At 39.2% G+C, this 21,511-nt stretch overlaps 1 protein-coding gene across 1 annotated transcript; it reads left to right on the forward strand.

Moving 5' to 3' along the window:
- Window positions 1–1,478: 1,478 nt before the first annotated feature.
- Window positions 1,479–20,708, forward strand: ZFP37 (ZFP37 zinc finger protein). Its single transcript, XM_061201024.1, has 4 exons — window positions 1,479–1,610; window positions 12,305–12,431; window positions 12,739–12,873; window positions 19,198–20,708. The coding sequence occupies exons 1-4, from the start codon at window positions 1,479–1,481 to the stop codon at window positions 20,706–20,708; spliced, it is 1,905 nt and encodes a 634-aa protein (XP_061057007.1).
- Window positions 20,709–21,511: the final 803 nt, after the last annotated feature.

Genomic DNA, 21,511 nt, shown 5'->3' on the forward strand with positions numbered 1-21,511 from the left:
TACTCTCAGTCCTCAGCCGCTGCTCTCAGGTCCTTGCCATGTGGCTCCTTCCACAGGCCTTCTCACATTTGGAATTTTGGAATTTCTGACTTCTGGAAGGGTCTAGCCACTTTTAAGGGCTCACCCGATTAAATCAGCCCCACCATGATTATCTCCATTTTTATCAACTCAAAGTCAACTGATTTGGGATCTAATCATGGAAGTAATATTCCATCAAACCACAGGTTCCTCCTGCACTGAAAGTTAGGAGATCTCACAAAGGTATTACACTAGGGAGCAGAGTTAATGGGGGCCATATTAGGATTCTATGCATCATAATATTTACAACATACTTTGCTAAGCCCTAGAGTTGATGTCAGAAGACTAGGAAAGCATTGCTGGGCCTGGGGACACCCCTCCCCCCCTTTTCCCTCAAAGGAAAGTGACCTTGCTTGAAATAATCCTTTGTTTTGTTTTTGACTCCCCTGTCCCAGCCCCTTTCTGCCTTTAAAAGCTCCCCATTTTGTACAGCTCCTCAGATTGCCTTTCTGTTTGCTAGATAGGATGCTGCCCCATTGATGAATCGTTTAATAAAGCCAATTAGATCTTCTAATTTACTCCATTGTATTTTGGGTTTTTTTAGCACATATAAGTGGAAGGTGCAAAACAGGGTATGTTTGGCTCTGGAAAAAAGAACAATATATTTGTGATAACTTTACCAGCCCTCTGCCTCATTGTAAATTCCACAAGGGTGAACAAAGGCTGTGTCTGAATCTACAGTTTTGTCATTACCTAGCAAACCCAAGCAACCTAGCTTGCATATAGTATAAAACTCAACAAATAACTGTTAAATGAATGAAGTTTGTACATGAACTGGCCCATTGAGAAACTATGTCTACTCCAATTGCTTGATTATTTGGGCTTGATTATTTGGCTGAAACATCACCATCAAACTCTGGTTCTCACTGAGGATTGATGTATTCACTTAATCTGATGCTTCATGTTTTCTCATTGTTCTTATACCATAAATGAAAAGACATATATTTCAAAGATTAGCGTTCTCTCTCTATAAAACAATGGCATCTGCCCGATTGGGCTTTTTCTTCTTTTTCCCTCCAATTTCTCTCATTATCCCAGCTTTCTGGAGTCTGCGGTAGGCAGTGCGATTCCCGGTTTCCCCGCAGCTGGCTGCACTGACTGGGAAAAGCAACTCCAAATTCTGTCCTCAAGTGTTGAAACCTTTGAGCGCCGGGGTGGGTTGTCAGGCACAGTGAAGCACTCTGCAGGGAGCAGTCTGCGAGCCAGGTTTTGCCCGCTTGCATCTCACCGCTGCGAGACCATCTCAGCTAGCCGAGCCACGCACCTCTTAGCCCGCCGAGAGCGCCAGGTCCCCACTGTACGGCGGCGACTCGGTCAAGATGGCCGCGCCCGGGCGGATACCCAGGGGCGGCGCCATCGCAGCTGCCGAACTGGCAGAGGCCGCGCTCTGGGGGGCCGCCATGTCGGCCTCCGCCTGCGCCCTGATCCTGACAAAGCCAGAGACCGCGGACCGGAGGAGGAGTGTAGGGACGGCTCAACAGGCCGTGTGTCCCCCGGAGATGGCTGTGTCGGAGCCCGGGAGCAGCGCCGCGGTGAGCGCGATGATGGGGTGGGGTGGTCTGGTGGTCAGCGGCGGTCGAATCGGACGTCAATGACTGGAGGGTTACTGTAGTCTGTGAAGATAGGTGATTCGGGAATTGGAGTCGGTACTGGAGGGCCTCTTGCAGGGGTGGGGGGATGGTGTTAGCACACTCAGGGATCTATGGAGTAGTGCTCGGGAGGTGTCTGTGGAGTCCGTGACTGCTGCAGTTTGAGGAAATCAGTGTTTGAGAGATGCGGTGACAGTGGTTGGAGGGGAGGGGTCTGTGGCGGTCCCTGGAAAGTCAGAGTTTGGGAGGCCATGGGGATCAGAAATGGGGGCTTTGTGGTGTATCAAAGATTGGGGAGTCTGTGGGGGTCGCAACTGGGAATGTCTAGGGGAGCCAGCGATTACGGTGCCTTTGGTAGTTAGACTGGATTGTCCCGGGCTGCGTGCAGAGGTGCAGGGAGGTCGGTTAGTAGCTTATTGCAGTAGTTAAAGGGAAGAGATGATGATGATGGTTTACAATGGGCCAGGATGTTGAAAGGCTCTTCTGCATCGATATAGAGATAGTGCAGGGCTGTGGTGAAAAGGAATCTGGTGTTAAAGTTTTCAGTGAATGAGGGAGGATGACCGTGCAGAAAAGTTGACATAAAAGACCTGAAACAGCTGTCCTTAGAAAGGTCTGATTGCAAGGTTAACCTCTGGCCAATATCCGAGAACTTAGATTTCAGGAGAGTTCCCACTATTCCCAGGAATTTTAAAAGTGGCTCACTGTGCCTAAACTATGTAAACCATGTGGTTTATGCTGAATGCCTGATTTCCTTCTGGGAATCTGGGACTTTTGTATATGCTAGGCAGAGAGTGCCTATTTGAGCAACCCCTAAAAATGTTGTTTACCAAACATTGGTAAACAACATTTTTTTAAATTGAAGTATAGTTGATTTACGATGTTGTGTTAGTTTCTGATGTACAGCAAAGTGAAAAAATATATATATATACATATATTCTTTTTCATATTCTTTTCCATTATGGCTTATTACAAGACATTGAGTATAATTCCCTGTGCTATACAGTAGGACCTTGTTGTTTATCTATTTTATATATAGTAGTTTGTATCTGCAAATCCCAAACTCCTAATTTATCCCTCCCCCACCCCCTTTTCCCTTTGGTAATCTAAGTTTGTTTTCAATGTCTCTGAGTCTGTTTCTGTTTTGTAAATAAGTTCATTTGTGTCATATTTTAGATTCCACATATAAGTGATATCATATGGTGTTTGTCTGGTTTACTTCACTTAGTATGATAATCTCTAGGTCCATCCATGTTGCTGCAAATGGCATTATTTCATTCTTTTATATGGCTGAGTGGTATTCCATTGTGTGTGTGTATATATATATATACACCACATCTTCTTTATGCATTCATCTGTCAACAGACATTTAGGCTGTTTCCATGTCTTGGCCATTGTAGATAGTGCTGCAGTGAGCATAGGGGTGCATGTATCTTTTCGAATTACAGTTTTCATCTTTTCTGAATATATGCCCAAGAGTAGTGGGATTGCTGGATCCTATGACAACTCTATTTTTAGTTTCTTAAGGAGCCTCCATACTGTTCTCCATTGTGGCTGTACCAATTTACATTCCTACCAATAGTGTAGGAGGGTTCCCTTTTCTTCACACCCTCTCCAGAATTTATTATTTGTAGACTTTTTAATGATGGCCATTCTGACCAGTGTGAGGTAATACCTCATTGTAGTTTTGATTTGCATTTCTCTAATAATTAGCAATGTTGAACATTTTTTCATGTGCCTATTGGCCATCTTTATGTCTTCTTTGGAGAAATGTCAATTTAGGTCTTCTGCCTATTTTTTTATTGGTTTTTTTTTTTTATTGAGTTCTATGAGCTGTTTGTATATTTTGGAAATTAAGCCCTTGTTAGTAACATCGTTTGGTAAACAACATTTCACATGTGTTAGCACAACTCATTTCTGAAAGAAGTATGTACTGTGTGACTCTACTGGGAGAGGACTCTTGGAAACTTGTTCCTGGCTTCCTCTGGACTTCACCTCATGCAGCTTTTTCCTTAGCTGATTTTGCACTGAATTCTTTTGCTGTGCTAAATCATAGCTATGAGTACAGCTATATGCTGAACCCTGTGAGTCCTTCTAGTGAATCATCGAACCAGACTATTAATGGGTTAAAGTCTGGTGATACTCTAAATGAGATAGGGATTTTGAAGGATGAGTCAAAAACTGTTGAAAGTATAATTTACTTCATTTTCAGGCCCTGAGGTACATGGGTTGGGGTGGAGGTGGGCAAACAACCTCCACGGGGATCACTGTAAGGGAGCAGAATCCTCAGGAGACAGGTAGGTTTTGGTTAAAGCAAGCAGGCAAAGGGAATGGCTAAAGAGGGTGAGCGTGTAGTGAAGTTTACTGGCAGTGATTAGGGTTTCTGTAAAAGCCACTGTTTGAGAGTTCTGTTAGCATCAGTGACTGGAGATTGATAGGATTTGGGGTGATATCAGAGATGGAGATTGATATGTTCCACTGGTATCAATAGTTGAGGAACCTGTGGGAATATGTAATCAGAGTATTTGTGGGGCAAGTGACTGGGGAGATCTGTTGCTGTTAGTGATTGGGAGGTTTGTTGGGATCAGTAATTTTGGAATTATAGGCTTAGTGATTAGGAAGGGCCATGCTGGCTCAGTGATTGGGAGGCCAGTGACAGTTAATGACAGGAGTTAATAGGAATCAGTGACTGGACGTTTGTGAGGTCAGAGATTGGTGACACATGCAGCTAATTTATTGGTGGTTTATGGCGGTCAGGGGTAATCTTTAAATGTTAAACAGACATGTTTGAATGTATACTTATCAGTTTCAGAATTCTCCAGTAGCTGCCTAAGAAGAGGAGAAGTTTAACATGCTTTAATTTCTCCCCTGTCCCCAACCAGTTATATGCCTGCTTATTTTTCTTACATCATACCTCTTGATTTTAAGGTTACTTTTATAACAATTGCACAAGAACGTTATCAAGTTACTTGGATGTAACTAGACATTTTACTGGTTTTATTATTCATAGTTCTCTCTTGTATATGCTTAAGTCTTTCCCAATCTTGAAATCTTTATTCTGATCCAATTTTCCTTCTTTTAAAAATCGTTCTTCTTCTTCTTCTCCTCCTGTCTCTCCTCTTCCTACCACATTCCCAGTTTCTCCCTCCCTCCTTCTCTTTATTTCTAAAGTACATAGGTAATATACTTTCTGCATCCTTACATGCCTAAAATACCTTACTTTTGCTTCCAAACATAAATGATTTTTTGACTGGTCATAAAAACCAAGGGTCTCACTTCTTCTACCTCAGAACTCTATAAACACTACTCCATAGTCTTTAGTTACAGAAGAAAAGATGAAGACTGATTCTGGTTTGTTTGTTTGTTGTAATTGTCTTTCTCTCTGATAATCATAGGATTTTTTTTCAAAGTACCGTAGACTAAGTGGCTTATAAACAACAGAAATTTGTTTCTGACAGTTCTGGAGGCTAGAAGTCCGACATCGGGTCGGGATCTGGCGACAGCCCTCTTCCAGGTTTCAGAATTCTTGTTGGATCCTTACTTGGCAGAAAGAGCAGAGACAGGAAGCAAGCTCTCTCATGACTCTTATAAGGGCACTGATCCCATTCATGAAGATTCCCCTCTCATGATCTCATTGAATCCTAATTATCTCCCAAAGGCCCTATCTCCTAATATCATCACATTGGAGGACAAGGTTTCAACAATGAATTGGACACAAACATTGAGTCCATTATAGGGACATTTCTTAACATGATTTTTGTCTCTCAAAAACAAAAATGCAAAATTGGGTAAAAAAATAAGCCCCGAGAGAGGATTAACCAAGATGGCGGAGTAGAAGGACATGCTCTCACTCCCTCTTGCGAGAGCACCAGAATCACAACTGGCTGCTGGACAATCATCGACAGGAAGACACTGGACTTCACCAAGGAGGATACCCCACATCCAAAGACAAAGGAGAAGCCACAATGAGACGGTAGGAGGGGCGCAATCACAATAAAATCAAATCCCATAACTGCTGGGTGGGTGACTCACAGACGGGCGAACACTTATACCACAGAAGTCCACCCACTGGAGTGAAGGTTCTGAGCCCCACGTCAGGCTTTCCAACCTGGGGGTCCGGCAATGGGACAGGAATTCCTAGAGAATCAGACTTTGAAGCCTAGTGGGAATTGATTGCAGGACTTCGACAGGACTGGGGGAAACAGAGACTCCACTCTTGCAGGGCGCACACGGAATAGTGTGTGCATCGGGACCCGGGGGAAGGAGCAGTGACCCTGGGGGAGACTGAACCAGACCTACCTGCTAGTGTTGGAGGGTCTCCTGCAGAGGCGGGGGCTGGCTCTGTTTCACCGTGGGGACAAGGACACTGGCAGCAGAGGTTCGGGGACGTACTCCTTGGCATGAGCCCTCCCAGAGTCTGCCATTAGCCCCACCAAAGAGCCCAGGTAGGCTCCAGTGCTGGGTTGCCTCAGGCAAAACAACCAACAGAGAGGGAACCCAGCCCCACCCATCAACAGTCAAGTGGATTAAAGTTTTAGGAGCTCTGACCGCCACAGCAACAGTCAGCTCTACCCACCACCAGAGCCTCCCATCAAGCCTCTTAGATAGCCTCAACCACCAGAGGGCAGACAGCAGAAGCAAGAAAAACTACAATCCTGCAGCCTGTGGAACAAAAACCACATTTACAGAAAGATAGACAAGATGAAAAGGCAGAGGGCTATATACCAGATGAAGGAACAAGAAAAAACCCCAGAAAAACAACTAAATGAAGTGGAGATAGGCAACCTTCCAGAAAAAGAATTCAGAATAATGATAGTGAAGATGATCCAGGACCTCAGAATAAGAATGGAGGCAAAGATTGAGAAGATGCAAGAAATGATTAACAAAGACCTAGAAGAATTAAAGAACAAACAAACAGAGATGACCAATACAATAACTGAAATGAAAACTACACTAGAAGGAATCAATAGCAGAATAACTGAGGCAGAAGAACGGATAAGTGACCTGGAAGACAGAATGGTGGAATTCACTGCTGCAGAACAGACTAAAGAAAAAAGAATGAAAAGAAATGAAGACAGCCTAAGAGACCTCTGGGACAACATTAAACGCAACAACATTTGCATTATAGGGGTCCCAGAAGGAGAAGAGAGAGAGAAAGGACCCGAGAAACTATTTGAAGAGATTATAGTCAAAAACTTCCCTAACATGGGAAAGGAAATAGCCACCCAAGTCCAGGAAGCGCAGAGAGTCCCATACAGGATAAACCCAAGGAGAAACACGCTGAGACACATAGTAATCAAAGTGGCAAAAATTAAAGACAAAGAAAACTTATTGAAAGCAGCAAGGGAAAAACGACAAATAACATACAAGGGAACTCCCATAAGGTTAACAGCTGATTTCTCAGCAGAAACTCTACAAGCCAGAAGGGAGTGGCATGATATACTTAAAGTGATGAAAGGGAAGAACCTACAACCAAGATTACTCTACCCGGCAAGGATCTTATTTAGATTTGAAGGAGAAATCAAAAGCTTTACAGACAAACAAAAGCTAAGAGAATTCAGCACCACCAAACCAGCTCTACAACAAATGCTAAAGGAACTTCTCTAAGTGGGAAACACAAGAGAAGAAAAGGACCTACAAAAACAAACCCAAAACAATTCAGGAAATGGTCATAGGAACATACATATCGATAATTACCTTAAACGTGAATGGATTAAATGCTCCAACCAAAAGACAGAGGCTTGCTAAATGGATACAAAAACAAGACCCATATATATGCTGTCTATGAGAGACCCACTTTAGACCTAGGGACACATACAGACTGAAAGTGAGGGGATGGAAAAAGATATTCCATGCAAATGGAAATCAAAAGAAAGCTGGAGTAGCTATACTCATATCAGATAAAATAGACTTTAAAATAAAGAATGTTACAAGAGACAAGGAAGGACACTACATAATGATCAAGGGATCAATCCAAGAAGAAGATATAACAATTATAAATATATATGCACCCAACATAGGAGCACCTCAATACATAAGGCAACTGCTAACAGCTCTAAAAGAGGAAATTGACAGTAACACAATAATAGTGGGGGACTTTAACACCTCACTTACACCAATGGACAGATCATCCAAAATGAAAATAAATAAGGAAACAGAAGTATTAAATGACACAATAGACCAGATAGATTTAATTGATATTTATAGGACATTCCATCCAAAAACAGCAGAACGTGTACGTTCTTCTCAAGTGCGCATGGAACATTCTCCAGGATAGATCACATCTTGGGTCACAAATCAAGCCTCAGTAAATTTAAGAACATTGAAATCATATCAAGCATCTTTTCTGACCACAACGCTATGAGATTAGAAATGAATTACAGGGAAAAAACCGTAAAAAACACAAACACATGGAGGCTAAACAATACGTTACTAAATAACCAAGAGATCACTGAAGAAATCAAAGAGGAAATCAAAAAATACCTAGAGACAAATGACAATGAAAACACGATGACCCAAAACCTATGGGATGCAGCAAAAGCAGTTCTAAGAGGGAAGTTTATAGCTATACAAGCCTACCTAAAGAAACAAGAAAAATCTCAATTAAACAATCTAACCTTACACCTGAAGAAACTAGAGAAAGAAGAACAAACAAAACCCAAAGTTAGCAGAAGGAAAGAAATCATAAAGATCAGAGCGGAAATAAATGAAATAGAAACAAAGAAAACAATAGCAAAGATCAATAAAACTAAAAGCTGGTTCTTTGAGAAGATAAACAAAATTGATAAACCATTAGCCGGACTCATCAAGAAAAAGAGGGAGAGGACTCAAATCAATAAAATCAGAAATGAAAAAGGAGAAGTTACAACAGACACCGCAGAAATACAAAGCATCCTAAGAGACTACTACAAGCAACTTTATGCCAATAAAATGGACAACCTGGAAGAAATGGACAAATTCTTAGAAAGGTATAACCTTCCAAGACTGAACCAGGAAGAAACAGACAATATGAACAGACCAATCACAAGTAATGAAATTGAAACTGTGATTAAAAATCTTCCAACAAACAAAAGTCCAGGACCAGATGGCTTCACAGGTGAATTCTATCAAACGTTTAGAGAAGAGCTAACACCCATCCTTCTCAAACTCTTCCAAAAAATTGCAGAGGAAGGAACACTCCCAAACTCATTCAATGAGGCCACCATCACCCTGATACCAAAACCAGACAAAGATCCTACAAAAAAAGAAAATTACAGACCAATATCACTGATGAATATAGATGCAAAAATCCTCAACAAAATACTAGCAAACAGAATCCAACAACACATTAAAAGGATCATACACCACGATCAAGTGGGATTTATCCCAGGAATGCAAGGATTCTTCAATATACGCAAATCAATCAATGTGATACACCATATTAACAAATTGAAGAATAAAAACCATATGATCATCTCAATAGATGCAGAAAAAGCTTTTGACAAAATTCAACACCCATTTATGATAAAAACTCTCCAGAAAGTGGGCATAGAGGGAACCTACCTCAACATAATAAAGGCCATATATGACAAACCCACAGCAAACATCATTCTCAACGGTGAAAAACTGAAAGCATTTCCTCTAAGGTCAGGAAGAAGACAAGGATGTCCACTCTCACCACTATTATTCAACATAGTTCTGGAAGTCCTAGCCACGGCAATCAGAGAAGAAAAAGAAATAAAAGGAATACAAATTGGAAAAGAAAAAGTATAACTGTCACTGTTTGCAGATGACATGATACTATACATAGAGAATCCTAAAACTGCCACCAGAAAACTGCTAGAGCTAATTAATAAATATGGTAAAGTTGCAGGATACAAAATTAATGCATAGAAATCTCTTGCATTCCTATACACTAAGGATGAAAAATCTGAAAGAGAAATTATGGAAACACTCCCATTTACCATTGCAACAAAAAGAATAAAATACCTAGGAATAAACCTACCTAGGGAGACAAAAGACCTGTATGCAGAAAACTATAAGACACTGATGAAAGAAATTAAAGATGATACCAACAGATGGAGAGATATACCATGTTCTTGGATTGGAAGAATCAACATTGTGAAAATGACTATACTACGCAAAGCAATCTACAGATTCAATGCAATCCCTATCAAATTACCAATGGCATTTTTTACGGAGCTAGAACAAATCATCTTAAGATTTGTATGGAGACACAAAAGACCCCGAATAGGCAAAGCAGTCTTGAGGGAAAAAAACGGAGCTGGAGGAATCAGACTCCCTGACTTCAGACTATACTACAAAGCTACAGTAATCAAGACAATATGGTACTGGCACAAAAACAGAAACATAGATCAATGGAACAAGATAGAAAGCCCAGAGGTACTGGCACAAAAACAGAAACATAGATCAATGGAACAAGATAGAAAGCCCAGAGATAAACCCACGCACCTATGGTCAACTAATCTATGACAAAGGAGGCAAAGATATACAATGGAGAAAAGACAGTCTCTTCAATAAGTGGTGCTGGGAAAACTGGACAGCTACATGTAAAAGAATGAAATTAGAATACTCCCTAACACCATACACAAAAATAAACTCAAAATGGATTAGAGACCTAAATGTAAGACTGGACACTATAAAACTCTTAGAGGAAAACGTAGGAAGAACACTCTTTGACATAAATCACAGCAAGATCTTTTTTGATCCATCTCCCAGAGTAATGGAAATAAAAACAAAAATAAACAAATGGGACCTAATGAAACTTCAAAGCTTTTGCACAGCAAAGGAAACCATAAACAAGACGAAAAGACAACCCTCAGAATGGGAGAAAATATTTGCAAACGAATCAGCGGACAAAGGATTAATCTCCAAAATATATAAACAGCTCATTCAGCTCAATATTAGAGAAACAAACACCCCAATCCAAAAATGGGCAGAAGACCTAAATAGACATTTCTCCAAAGAAGACATACAGACGGCCATGAAGCACATGAAAAGATTCTCAACATCACTAATTATTAGAGAAATGCAAATCAAAACTACAATGAGGTATCACCTCACACCAGTTAGAATGGGCATCATCAGAAAATCTATAAACAACAAATGCTGGAGTGGGTGTGGAGAAAAGGGAACCCTCTTGCACTGTTGGTGGGAATGTAAATTGATACAGCCACTATGGAGAACAATATGGAGGTTCCTTAAAAAACTAAAAATAGAATTACCATATGACCCAGCAATCCCACTACTGGGCATATACCCAGAGAAAACCGTAATTCAAAAAGACACATGCACCCGAATGTTCATTGCAGCACTATTTACAATAGCCAGGTCATGGAAGCAACCTAAATGCCCATCAACAGACGAATGGATAAAGAAGATGTGGTACATATATACAATGGAATATTACTCAGCCATAAAAAGGAACGAAATTGAGTCATTTGTTGAGATGTGGAGGGATCTAGAGACTGTCATACAGAGTGAAGTAAGTCAGAAAGAGAAAAACAAATATCGTATATTAACGCATGTATGTGGAACCTAGAAAAATGGTACAGATGAGCCGGTTTGCAGGGCAGAAGTTGAGACACAAATGTAGAGAACAGACATATGGACACCAAAGGGGGAAAACTGCGGTGGGGTGGGGATGGTGGTGTGCTGAATTGGGCGATTGGGATTGACATGTATACACTGATGTGTATAAAATTGATGACTAATAAGAACCTGCAGTATAAAAAAACAAACAAAACAACTAATACTAAACTTTCATTGGGTTATTTGTATGGAAATATGTTAATATAAATGTTTCAGACATTACATGAAATTTCTAAAAATCTTATATGTTCTGGTATAATGTTATAAGTCATAATCCTAGTTATTACTTTAAAATGTATATCTTAGAAATAACTAATTTTCTTGTCAACTGCATTATTATGAACTTTCATCAAATCTTTAACCGTGGTCATTGTTAAGTCTTTTGTCATTTACAGACAGTTCTGGGTGTACTCTGATGCTTTTGCAAATATGTTCCTATAAAAGGGTTTCATCTTCAAGAAATTCATGGAAAAGACTCTGACAAGTACAGGTTTCTGGTAACTGACTGTACTGCTGAACTGAATGAATAAGCATTTTCAGAACTCTAATGAAAAACTGATGAACTCATAAAAGTGCTAACAAAAGATCAAGATGAAAAAAAATTAATTACATGGGACTGAGTGAACTGATGAGGAGGATTATAATTTTTGTGACTTTCTGTTTGAATTAAAAAAAAAATCCCACAAGGACTCAGAGGCAAAGAATATACAAATCAATTTTCACTGCAAAGTAAAGGAGCTGTTACAGTGGAGGATTACTGGACTGACTGTCAATATTATGACATAGTATGAGTGTGTTTCATGTTTGGTAATTGCAATCATCGTTGCTTTTGTTGTGGTCATCCATGTACAATGCTTGGTGTCAGTCTATTTATCTCTTGTAAAAATAAAATACAGTGTGTGTGTGTGAAAAAAAAAAAAAAAGCCCCGTGTATAACATTATGATCATCAGTGAATGGTCAAGGTAAGAGAAAGTCATTATTATCTTGTCTGCATCTCTCACTGATGTGGATAACATTGGACTGAACTAGGAATGTGCTGTTACAGGGATCGGTAACATTCAAAGATGTGACTATGGGCTTCACCAAGAAGGAATGGGAGCAACTAGATCCTGCTCAAAAGAGCCTGTACAAGGATGTGATGCTGGAGAATTACAGCAACCTAGCCTCATTGGGTAAGGACAAAGTAATTCAAAGTGTGCCTACTGTGATGCCTTCTCTCTGAAGTCCTTGGATAAGTTTATCCTTAATTTTTATAAATCAAAGAGTTTTAATCCCCTTTGGGTACTAGCCAGAATACTTGTGCTCCTGCCTTGAAAATGGAGGATCTACTCAGATGGGGTACATGGACATCTGCACTGTGAAATTTCAGAAGCCACATGTTCTTTTATGCTTTAAAAGCTCTGAATCTTAAATGGTAGGGCTTGATTTCTGGAATGTTTGTTGTTCTAACACTCAATTTCTATCTTTTCTCATGAATAGGGTATCAAGCTCTCAAACCAGACATGATAGCCAAGTTGGGAAAAGGAGAAGAGCCATGGCTGGGGAAGGGGAAAAGACCCAGACAAGGTGGTCTGAGTGAAATAGCAAGACCCAAGGGAATAGGAGCCAATGGAAGTAAGTTCCTAGTTTCTTGGTGGTAACTTTGGAATTCTTTTTTTTTCACATTTTTATTATTTATTAATTTAAAAATATATATTTTTTCTTTTTATTGAAGTATAGTTGATTTACAATATTGTGTTAGTTTGAGGCGTACAGCAAAGTGATTCAGTTATACATACATATATATATATATATATATATATATTTTAAGATTCTTTTCCCTTATAGGCTATTGCAAAATATTGAGTATATTTCCCTGTGCTATACAGTAGGTCCTTGTTGGTTTTCTGTTTTATATACAGTAGTGTGTATATGTTAATCCCAAATTCCTAAATTATCCCTTCCTCCCATCTTTCCCCTTGGTAACCATAAGTTTGTTTTCTATGTCTGTAGGTCTGTTTCTGTTTTGTACAGTTCATTTGTATCATTTTTTTTTAGACTCCACATATAAGTGATATCGTATGATATTTGTCTTTGTCTGGTTTACTACACTTAATATGATAATCTCTAGGTCCATCCATGTTGCTGCAAATGGCATTATTTCATTCTTTTTTATGGCTGAGTAATATTCCATTGTATAAATATACCACATCTTCTTTATCCATCTGTCGATGGACATTTAGGTTGTTTCCATGTCTTGGCTATTGTAAATAGTGCTGCAGTGAACACTGGGGTGCATGTATCTTTTCGAATTCTGGTTTTCTCTAGATATATGCCCAGGAGTGGGATTGCAGGATCATGTGGTAGCTCTATTCTTAGTTTTTTAAGAAACCTCCATACTGTCTTCCATAGTGGCTGTACCAATTTACATTCCCACTAACAGTATTGGAGGGTTCCTTTTTCTCCACATCCTCTCCAGCATTTATTATTTGTAGACTTTTTGATGGCCATTCTGACTGGTGTGAGGTGATACCTCATTGTGGTTTTGATTTGCATTTCTCTAATAATTAGCGGTGTTGAGCATCTTTTCATGTGCCTGTTGGCCATCTGTATGTATTCTTTGGAGAAATGTCTGTTTAGATCTTCTGCCCATTTTTTGATTGGGTTGTTTTTTGTTTTTTGTTTTTTTTATATTGAGCTATATGAGCTGTTTGTATATTTTGGAGATTAATCCCTTGTTGGTTGCATAGTTTGCAAATATTTTCTCCCATTCTGTAGATTGTCTTTTCATTTTGTTTATGGTTTCCTTTGCTGTGCAAAAGCTTTTAAGTTTAATTTGGTCCCATTTGTTTATTTTTGCTTTTATTTCCATTACTCTAGGAGAAGGTCCAAAAAGATACTGCTGCAGTTTATGTCAAAGATTGTTCAGCCTGTGTTTTCCTCTAGGAGTTTTATAGTATCTGATCTTACATTTAGGTCTTTAATCCATTTTGAGTTTATTTTTGTGTATGGTGTTAGAGAATGTTCTAATTTCATTCTTTTACATGTAGCTGTCTAGTTTTCCCAGCACCACTTATTGAAGAGAACTGTCTTTTCTCCATTGTATATTCTTGCCTCCTTTGTCATAGATTAATTGACCATAGGTGCATGGGTTTGGAATTCTTTGAATAATTTATTCTTAAATTCGTCTTATAGATCCTAGGAAGTAGCAGTAGAAAAATATCAAAATCTCCTGGGGGAAAAAGAGTTCAAACTACAAAGATTCTCCAACCTTGGAGATTCTAATATCTCTTCCTTCTGTGAACCTGTCCACATGAGAGGTTCTCATAGGAGTTCACTGTAGTTGGGAGCCAGTGTGACTTATGGGGATTTGCTTATACCATTTGTATCAGTCAGCCTAGGCTAAGTTACGTCCCATTAAAGAAAGACCCCAAAATCTTAGTGGCCTACAAAAAGAAAGATTTGTTTCTTGCTCAAGCTGCAGCCCTTTTCCACATTATCTTGTGACCTACACTGAAAGAGCAGTCCCCATTTGGCAAATTCTGGTCTCATTACAGAGGCAATGAAGAGGGAGTGGAACCATATGATGACTTAAAATCACTGATTGGATGTGGTAGATATCTCTTTCTGCTTACATTTTATTGGTTCATTAGTCAGAGCAGATCACCTGGCCACTCCCGAGTTCAAGTGGGTAGGAATGTATACTCCTTTCACAGGGAGGATTCAAATGACCATGCAGTGGGGCTGGGAGGTGTAATCCACAGGGAAAAATAATACAATCTGCCATACCACTGGGGTTGTGGTAGGAAAAAAGGTGAAAAACAGGGCTCTAAACCTTGGGTACCAGACCAACAGATGCCTAACTGACCCTTCCATATAGCCATCTTTCCTCATCCATGCTCTCTGTTGCTCAGTTTTGAGAAAGAGCAGTGAACCCTTTTAGCTGTTTTCTTAAGTAATCCCATTCCTGCTTACCTCTCTAAAGCAATGCTTTTTAAAATTATCCTCCCTTTCCCTAATATCCTCAGCTTTTCTCCCTTCGTCCACCCACACTCTTAGACCCCATAGTATCAAATTTCTCTCCTTAGAGATTCAGGCATTCTTAAATCTGTCCTCTATCCAGATCTCTTGGCGTGATCCTCCTGCCCCTCATTACTTTCCATTTCCCCCCTTTCACTGTGAAATGCTCTAGACCTGTGGTCTATACCACCAACATTATTTCCATTTTCTCCCTAACCCTTGCAGTCAAATTCCATAGGATCCATGCCTCTAACAATTTCTGACTTTAAAGTCAGCAGTGGTAACCTTCCAGTGCATATTTTAATAGTTTTGATCAGCCTGAAATTCTTGCCCACCTAGCTTGAATTATACCACTTGAATCTGATTTTATCATTTAAGTGTTCCTTTACCAATTTTTTTCACCAGATGCTCTTCTTTCTCACTTTGTTGAAGTGTCCCTAAGGTTTTGTCTTCTACTATCTATTCTTTTTTTAAATTCTGTTTTCCTCAAAGGAATAATCTATTGTGTAAATACAAGCTATTTATTCTATACTGGTGACTTCCAAGATAAATTTATCTTGTCCAGATAAACCTTCAATTCCTTTGTCTTATATTTTACCTCCTTACAGGATAGCTTATTCTCAGATGGTCAGAAATTGAAAGCTTTATCTTTCTTTCTAAATTAGAGCTTCCTTCCACCTTCCTTGTTTTTATCAGGGTCGGATTTTAGGCCTGTCTGCCATGGAGTTCCCATGAATCCTCGCTCTCTGCCTTCCCTCTTACTATTCTTTCCTCAGTTCCTGATTTTTTTCCCCCCTCAGTTCTGACTGATATCACCCAAATTAGATTCATATTGTCCCATACCTAAATTGCTCCAATTCTTAGGTAGATTATTAAATCCCCCCCTTAAAAAAAATTCATCTTAGATGTTGCCACCAAACATTAAAATATTCAGTTATTATATATCACTACAGTCCCCAAATTAGCAGAATGTCCACAATATCTTTTTAAGTTTCTTCTAACGTTGAATTTTTCAAGACTCCATGAATTTCCCAAGACCAGAGGGACCAGTCCTTCAAATGACAAATGAAGAGACTTCATAGAGTTTTGTTTGTTTGTTTGTTTTTGTTTGTTTATTTTATTTTATTTATTTATTTTTGGCTGCGTTGGGTCTTTGTTGCTGCGCGGGGGCTGTCTCTAGTTGCGGTGAGCAGGGGCTACTCTTCATTGCTGTGTGCAGGCTTCTCATTGCGGTGGCCTCTCTTGTTGCAGAGCACAGGCTCTAGGCTCCCGGGCTTCAGTAGTTGTGGCATGAGGGCTCAGTAGTTGTGGCTCGCGGGCTCTAGAGCGCAGGCTCAGTAGTTGCGGTGCACAGGCTTAGTTGTTCCACGGCATGTGGGATCTTCCCGGACCAGGGCTCAAACCCGTGTCCCTTGCATTGGCAGGCAGATTCTCAACCACTGAGCCACCAGGGAAGTCCTTCATAGAGTTTTTGATCCATCCATTAGTGGCTCCAGTTTTGGCTGTCTTCACTTTTCTCGCTGATACTTGGTGTTACAACTGAAAAATAATCCTGAGTCATTTAATACATACATCTTTGTTATTGCTACAGTGACTCTATTCTTGGCTCAGTTTCTTCTATCGTCCTTGAAGTTTCTTCAGGGAAGGACTAGTCTATTCCCTCCATTGATTTGCTGGGTCTAATGAGCTCCATGCTTCAGTTTCTGAAGTTACAGTCATTTTAGCTTAAAATTCATGTCTTAGTTACTGTCTCAGATTCAGGACAAGCTTATAGCCTTAATTACATGCTCTGCCAGACCCAGCTCTCCCCTAGTATTACCCTATTATTATACCAGTTCATTAGTTCAGAGCCTCCTCCCCTCCCTCATGGTAAATTTCTCTTGTGATGCTTTATATCTTTTCCAGCTGGCCAATGTCAGTTGGGACCAGCCCAAATCATCATAATAAGAGGTTCTTATAATGTTACACCTCAAGGGGAAAGGTTTGAGTTTTGATCCCTTTCTTCCCAGAAGGAGGTTTGCCTCCATTCTCCCCAGCATCCTTGGACATTGGAAGATGCAGCCTTGTCATGCTACATAAAAGTTCTTGTTATACTCTTTCTCTCAGGATGCTTGCATCACTTAAAATTTCCTAAATGAAAAAGCAGCTGGCAACTCCAATTCTTCCTACTATAAGTATAACACTACTTTATGTATACTTATAAAAATTGATCTACTCCATGGGAACTAATCTCTTAAAAGTTCTCCATAAAAGTAATAGTATTTCCTGGCTATATATTCAAACACCGTAACTCTTTTCTGTTTGAACTCAGTTTTCACTTTATCCATGTAATGTTCTTTTACTAGTAAAATAACTATTCACTTTTTATCTCTTTCTTTCTGAGGTCATGGGGACTCTTATATCTGCTTCTCTCTTTGAGTCTCTTTGATTCCTATCCTGAAGCTTTTTCTGTTTTTCCATGTCCATAGCTGAAAAAGGCCACCCCCAAAATGGTAGTCCTAACTTCTAAATTGTTTGGTTTTTACATATGTAATGTCCATATCTAGCTAACAGAAGTCTTCAAGTTTCAATTCTAAGTTCTTAGGAGAATTGTTGAATAGCTGGAGCCTGGTGTTTACCACTGTCCAATCAATTGTTTTCAAGGAGAAGTTGGATCATATACTACAAACATGGCTGCCTACATCTGTCAGTGTAGGTGGTGGTCTCAGAGAAGGGAAGCATAGATTGAGAAGATATCTCAAAATGTATAATTGTATAATGTGTGGAGGAAAGAATGTGAGCAATCACTTAGAGTTGGGAATTGGCTTAAAATTTATAATTGGCAATTAGAGTGACCTGACAGGAAGGTGTGCTGCATAGCAAACTATTGGAAAACAAGTGTGTGTGTACGCTGTAAATCCAAATGGTGTAAAGTTTATTTGCCAATATCAAACTTTATAATATGCTAAAAACATCAGGTAACTCATAGAAACTGTGGGATGTTTTTTACTACAGGAATTGCATTATTATATTAATCATGGGTGGTAGCAGTGGAACATCCTTTCCTGCTTAATCCCTCAGTCATCTGTATGCCGTTCAGTACTCTTTGATGGACTTACCTTATTTTCTCTTATTTTGGCTCTTTGGGGAGCAATAACAAAATTTTACTTGAGCTATCCTAAGTAAATGGAGGAATTTATTATAAGGCTTCTTGTACCCTAAGGGGTGATACTTCAGCTGGGGACTGGAACCAGTACTGGGAAGCCATTAGGAACTGGGATTATGCAAATGGTCTCTTTGAGGACACATGATCTCACATCTCTGCTTTTCTGTGGATGTATGCTTTATTCTTTGTACTGATGAACTTTCTGTTTACATAGGGAAAATGTGGCTTTATAGTACTTGTCTTATATCATTTTTAAATTTAGCACCCAGTGGAGACTAACTAGAGTCTAAGTTTTTAGGAGACATACTCTTATTGGACATCTTGGCTTGAGCCAGCTGTCTCCAACTGTGACTATGGAGAGTTGGATGAATATAGATGGGCTGTAAGAGCCAAATACTATTGGTGGATTGGCAGTTATTAAAGTTGGGCAGCTTGGGCTGAGGAGAGACTTCAAAAAGTGTCAACAACAATTACAAGCTTTTAACTTCATCTGTTTTTTATTCACTGCTCCTTGTGTTTATTTCATCTTTTATCCCAGGTTGCAAGGTCATATTTATAAATAGCCAAAGCCTTTTCTAATCACTATTGTCAATTTTCTTTTCCTGTTTTTACTACAGCACTTTCCCCCTCAAGTCCAAAAAGACAGGGACATTTGCACTTGATATTTCATTCACTTTAGGATCCTAGGCTTGAATAAAGATTCAGCCCCACAACAAGGCATTTCTTTATAAGTTGTATTCCAAAATATGAGAGTGCAAAGATTCACAAGAATGTCTCATTGAATTCCACTTTAGAAGAAGTCCAGCAAGATGATGACCAGCTAGAGAACCACCAGGAATCTCAAAACAAACTCCTTGGGGAAGTTGCTTTCAAGAAAACAACTCTGACTAAGAAAAAGGGCCATGAATGTAGTTCATTGAGGAAAAAAAATGTGAGTACAAAATATGTTCCTTCAAAAAAAAAGCTTCTTAAATTTGATTCACATGGAAAGAATTTAGACTTACCTGGTCATGTAAGAAATTATGTAGAAAAGAAACCTGATGTAACTAAAAAGCATACGAAATCATTCAGCCATGGCTTATCTGATACAAAGAAAGACAAAAATCAAACTGGAAAAAAATGTGAGAAATTACCCAACCATAGCTTATCTAATAGGCCTGACAAAACTCAAACTGGCAAGAAACATACTGAACGGGACAAAATTCAAACTGGAGAAAAACATAAGGAATCATCCAGCCGTAGCTCATCTCCTACTAAGCGTGACAAAACTCAGAATAAAGTGAAACCATATGAATGTAATGAATGTGGGAAGGTTCTCAGCCACAAACAAGGACTCATTGACCATCAGAGAATTCATACAGGTGAGAAACCATATGAATGTAATGAATGTGGGATAGCCTTTAGCCAAAAATCACACCTTGTTGTACACCAGAGAACTCACACTGGAGAAAAACCATATGAGTGTATTCAGTGTGGCAAAGCCCATGGTCATAAACATGCCCTCACTGACCATCTGAGAGTTCATACTGGGGAAAAGCCCTATGAATGTACTGAATGTGGGAAAACCTTCAGACATAGCTCAAACCTTATTCAACATGTGAGATCTCATACAGGCGAGAAGCCCTATGAATGTAAGGAATGTGGAAAGTCCTTTAGGTATAACTCATCTCTTACGGAACATGTGAGAACTCATACAGGTGAAATACCATACGAATGTAATGAATGTGGAAAAGCCTTTAAGTATAGCTCATCCCTTACTAAACATATGAGAATTCATACAGGTGAGAAACCCTTTCAATGTAGTGAATGTGGGAAAGCTTTCAGCAAGAAGTCACACCTCATTATACATCAAAGAACTCATACTAAAGAGAAACCCTATAAATGTAATGAATGTGGAAAAGCCTTTGGACATAGCTCATCTCTTACTTACCATATGAGAACTCATACAGGTGAAAGTCCTTTTGAATGCAATCAATGTGGGAAGGCTTTCAAGCAAATTGAAGGTCTTACTCAACATCAGAGAGTTCATACTGGCGAGAAGCCCTATGAATGTACTGAATGTGGGAAAGCCTTTACCCAAAAGTCACACCTCATTGTACATCAGAGAACTCATACTGGGGAGAAACCCTATGAATGTAATGAATGTGGAAAAGCATTCAATGCAAAGTCACAACTTGTTATACATCAGAGATCCCACACTGGAGAGAAACCTTATCAATGTAATGAATGTGGAAAAGCCTTCAAACAAAATGCATCCCTTACTAAACATATGAAAACTCATTCAGAAGAGAAATCTCATGAGTGAAATTAGTGTGGGAAATCTGAACTAAAGGTTTTATTTAACCTTAGAAGTATTCTAACTTTAAAGAATGTTAGAAAGCTTTTAACAAGAAGTCACACCTCATTACACATGAGAGAATTTGAAAATGAATCATCACATGGAAGAAATGGATGGAGAGTTTAAACCTGATACTAAACCTTTTAGATAAAATACTGTTTTAAAAATAATTACTATAAATGATCTATATATTCAGATTGAATATAAAGCTTTTAAAATTGTTAATAATTGAACAATCAGAGCACTAGAGAAACAAATTACATTTTCTGACAATTCCTGAGTTGCTTGAGTGTTGTGTACTTAAGCACCACATACGAGAATTGAATTTGCATATCTGTTTATTGCCGTGTATAAATGTGTGTGACCATTGGTATGAGTTTCATCTTTGATGCTATCATGCAGCTCTTTCTTAATGTCTTTGCTAGTCTCTGCATCAGCAGAAAACTTTATAAAAGGGTAATTATCTATGTTAAAAAAATATTAACACAAAATTAAGAGAAAATGAAGGAAATCAGCTGAGAACACACAGGTGCTGGTAGGGAATGCTATCCAAGATATATTGTTGAGTGAAAAAAGCAGGTTGCTCAACTGTGTATATAGTTTGTTCCCACTTGTGTACAAAAGGGTGTGTGTGTTTTCCTGTCTGTGTGTATGTATGTATGTATGTGTGTATATATACGTATATTTATATGTGAGTAGATTGGTTTGAAAAAATACAAAAGAAAATTAGTGGTTGCCATTGGGCACAGGAGTACAGGAATGGGGTCTGG

The sequence above is a fragment of the Eubalaena glacialis genome, chromosome 9 (assembly GCF_028564815.1).
Source record: "Eubalaena glacialis isolate mEubGla1 chromosome 9, mEubGla1.1.hap2.+ XY, whole genome shotgun sequence".
Classification (NCBI taxonomy): Eukaryota; Metazoa; Chordata; class Mammalia; order Artiodactyla; family Balaenidae; genus Eubalaena; species Eubalaena glacialis.

Coding starts and splice junctions, on each gene's coding strand:
- ZFP37 (XM_061201024.1), top strand. CDS start 1,479: ATGTCGGCCTCCGCCTGCGCCCTGATCCTGACAAAGCCAGAGACCGCG. Junction 12,432..12,738: donor CAGCAACCTAGCCTCATTGG/GTAAGGACAAAG, acceptor TCTCATGAATAG/GGTATCAAGCTCTCAAACCA. Junction 12,874..19,197: donor GGGAATAGGAGCCAATGGAA/GTAAGTTCCTAG, acceptor ATTCCACTTTAG/AAGAAGTCCAGCAAGATGAT.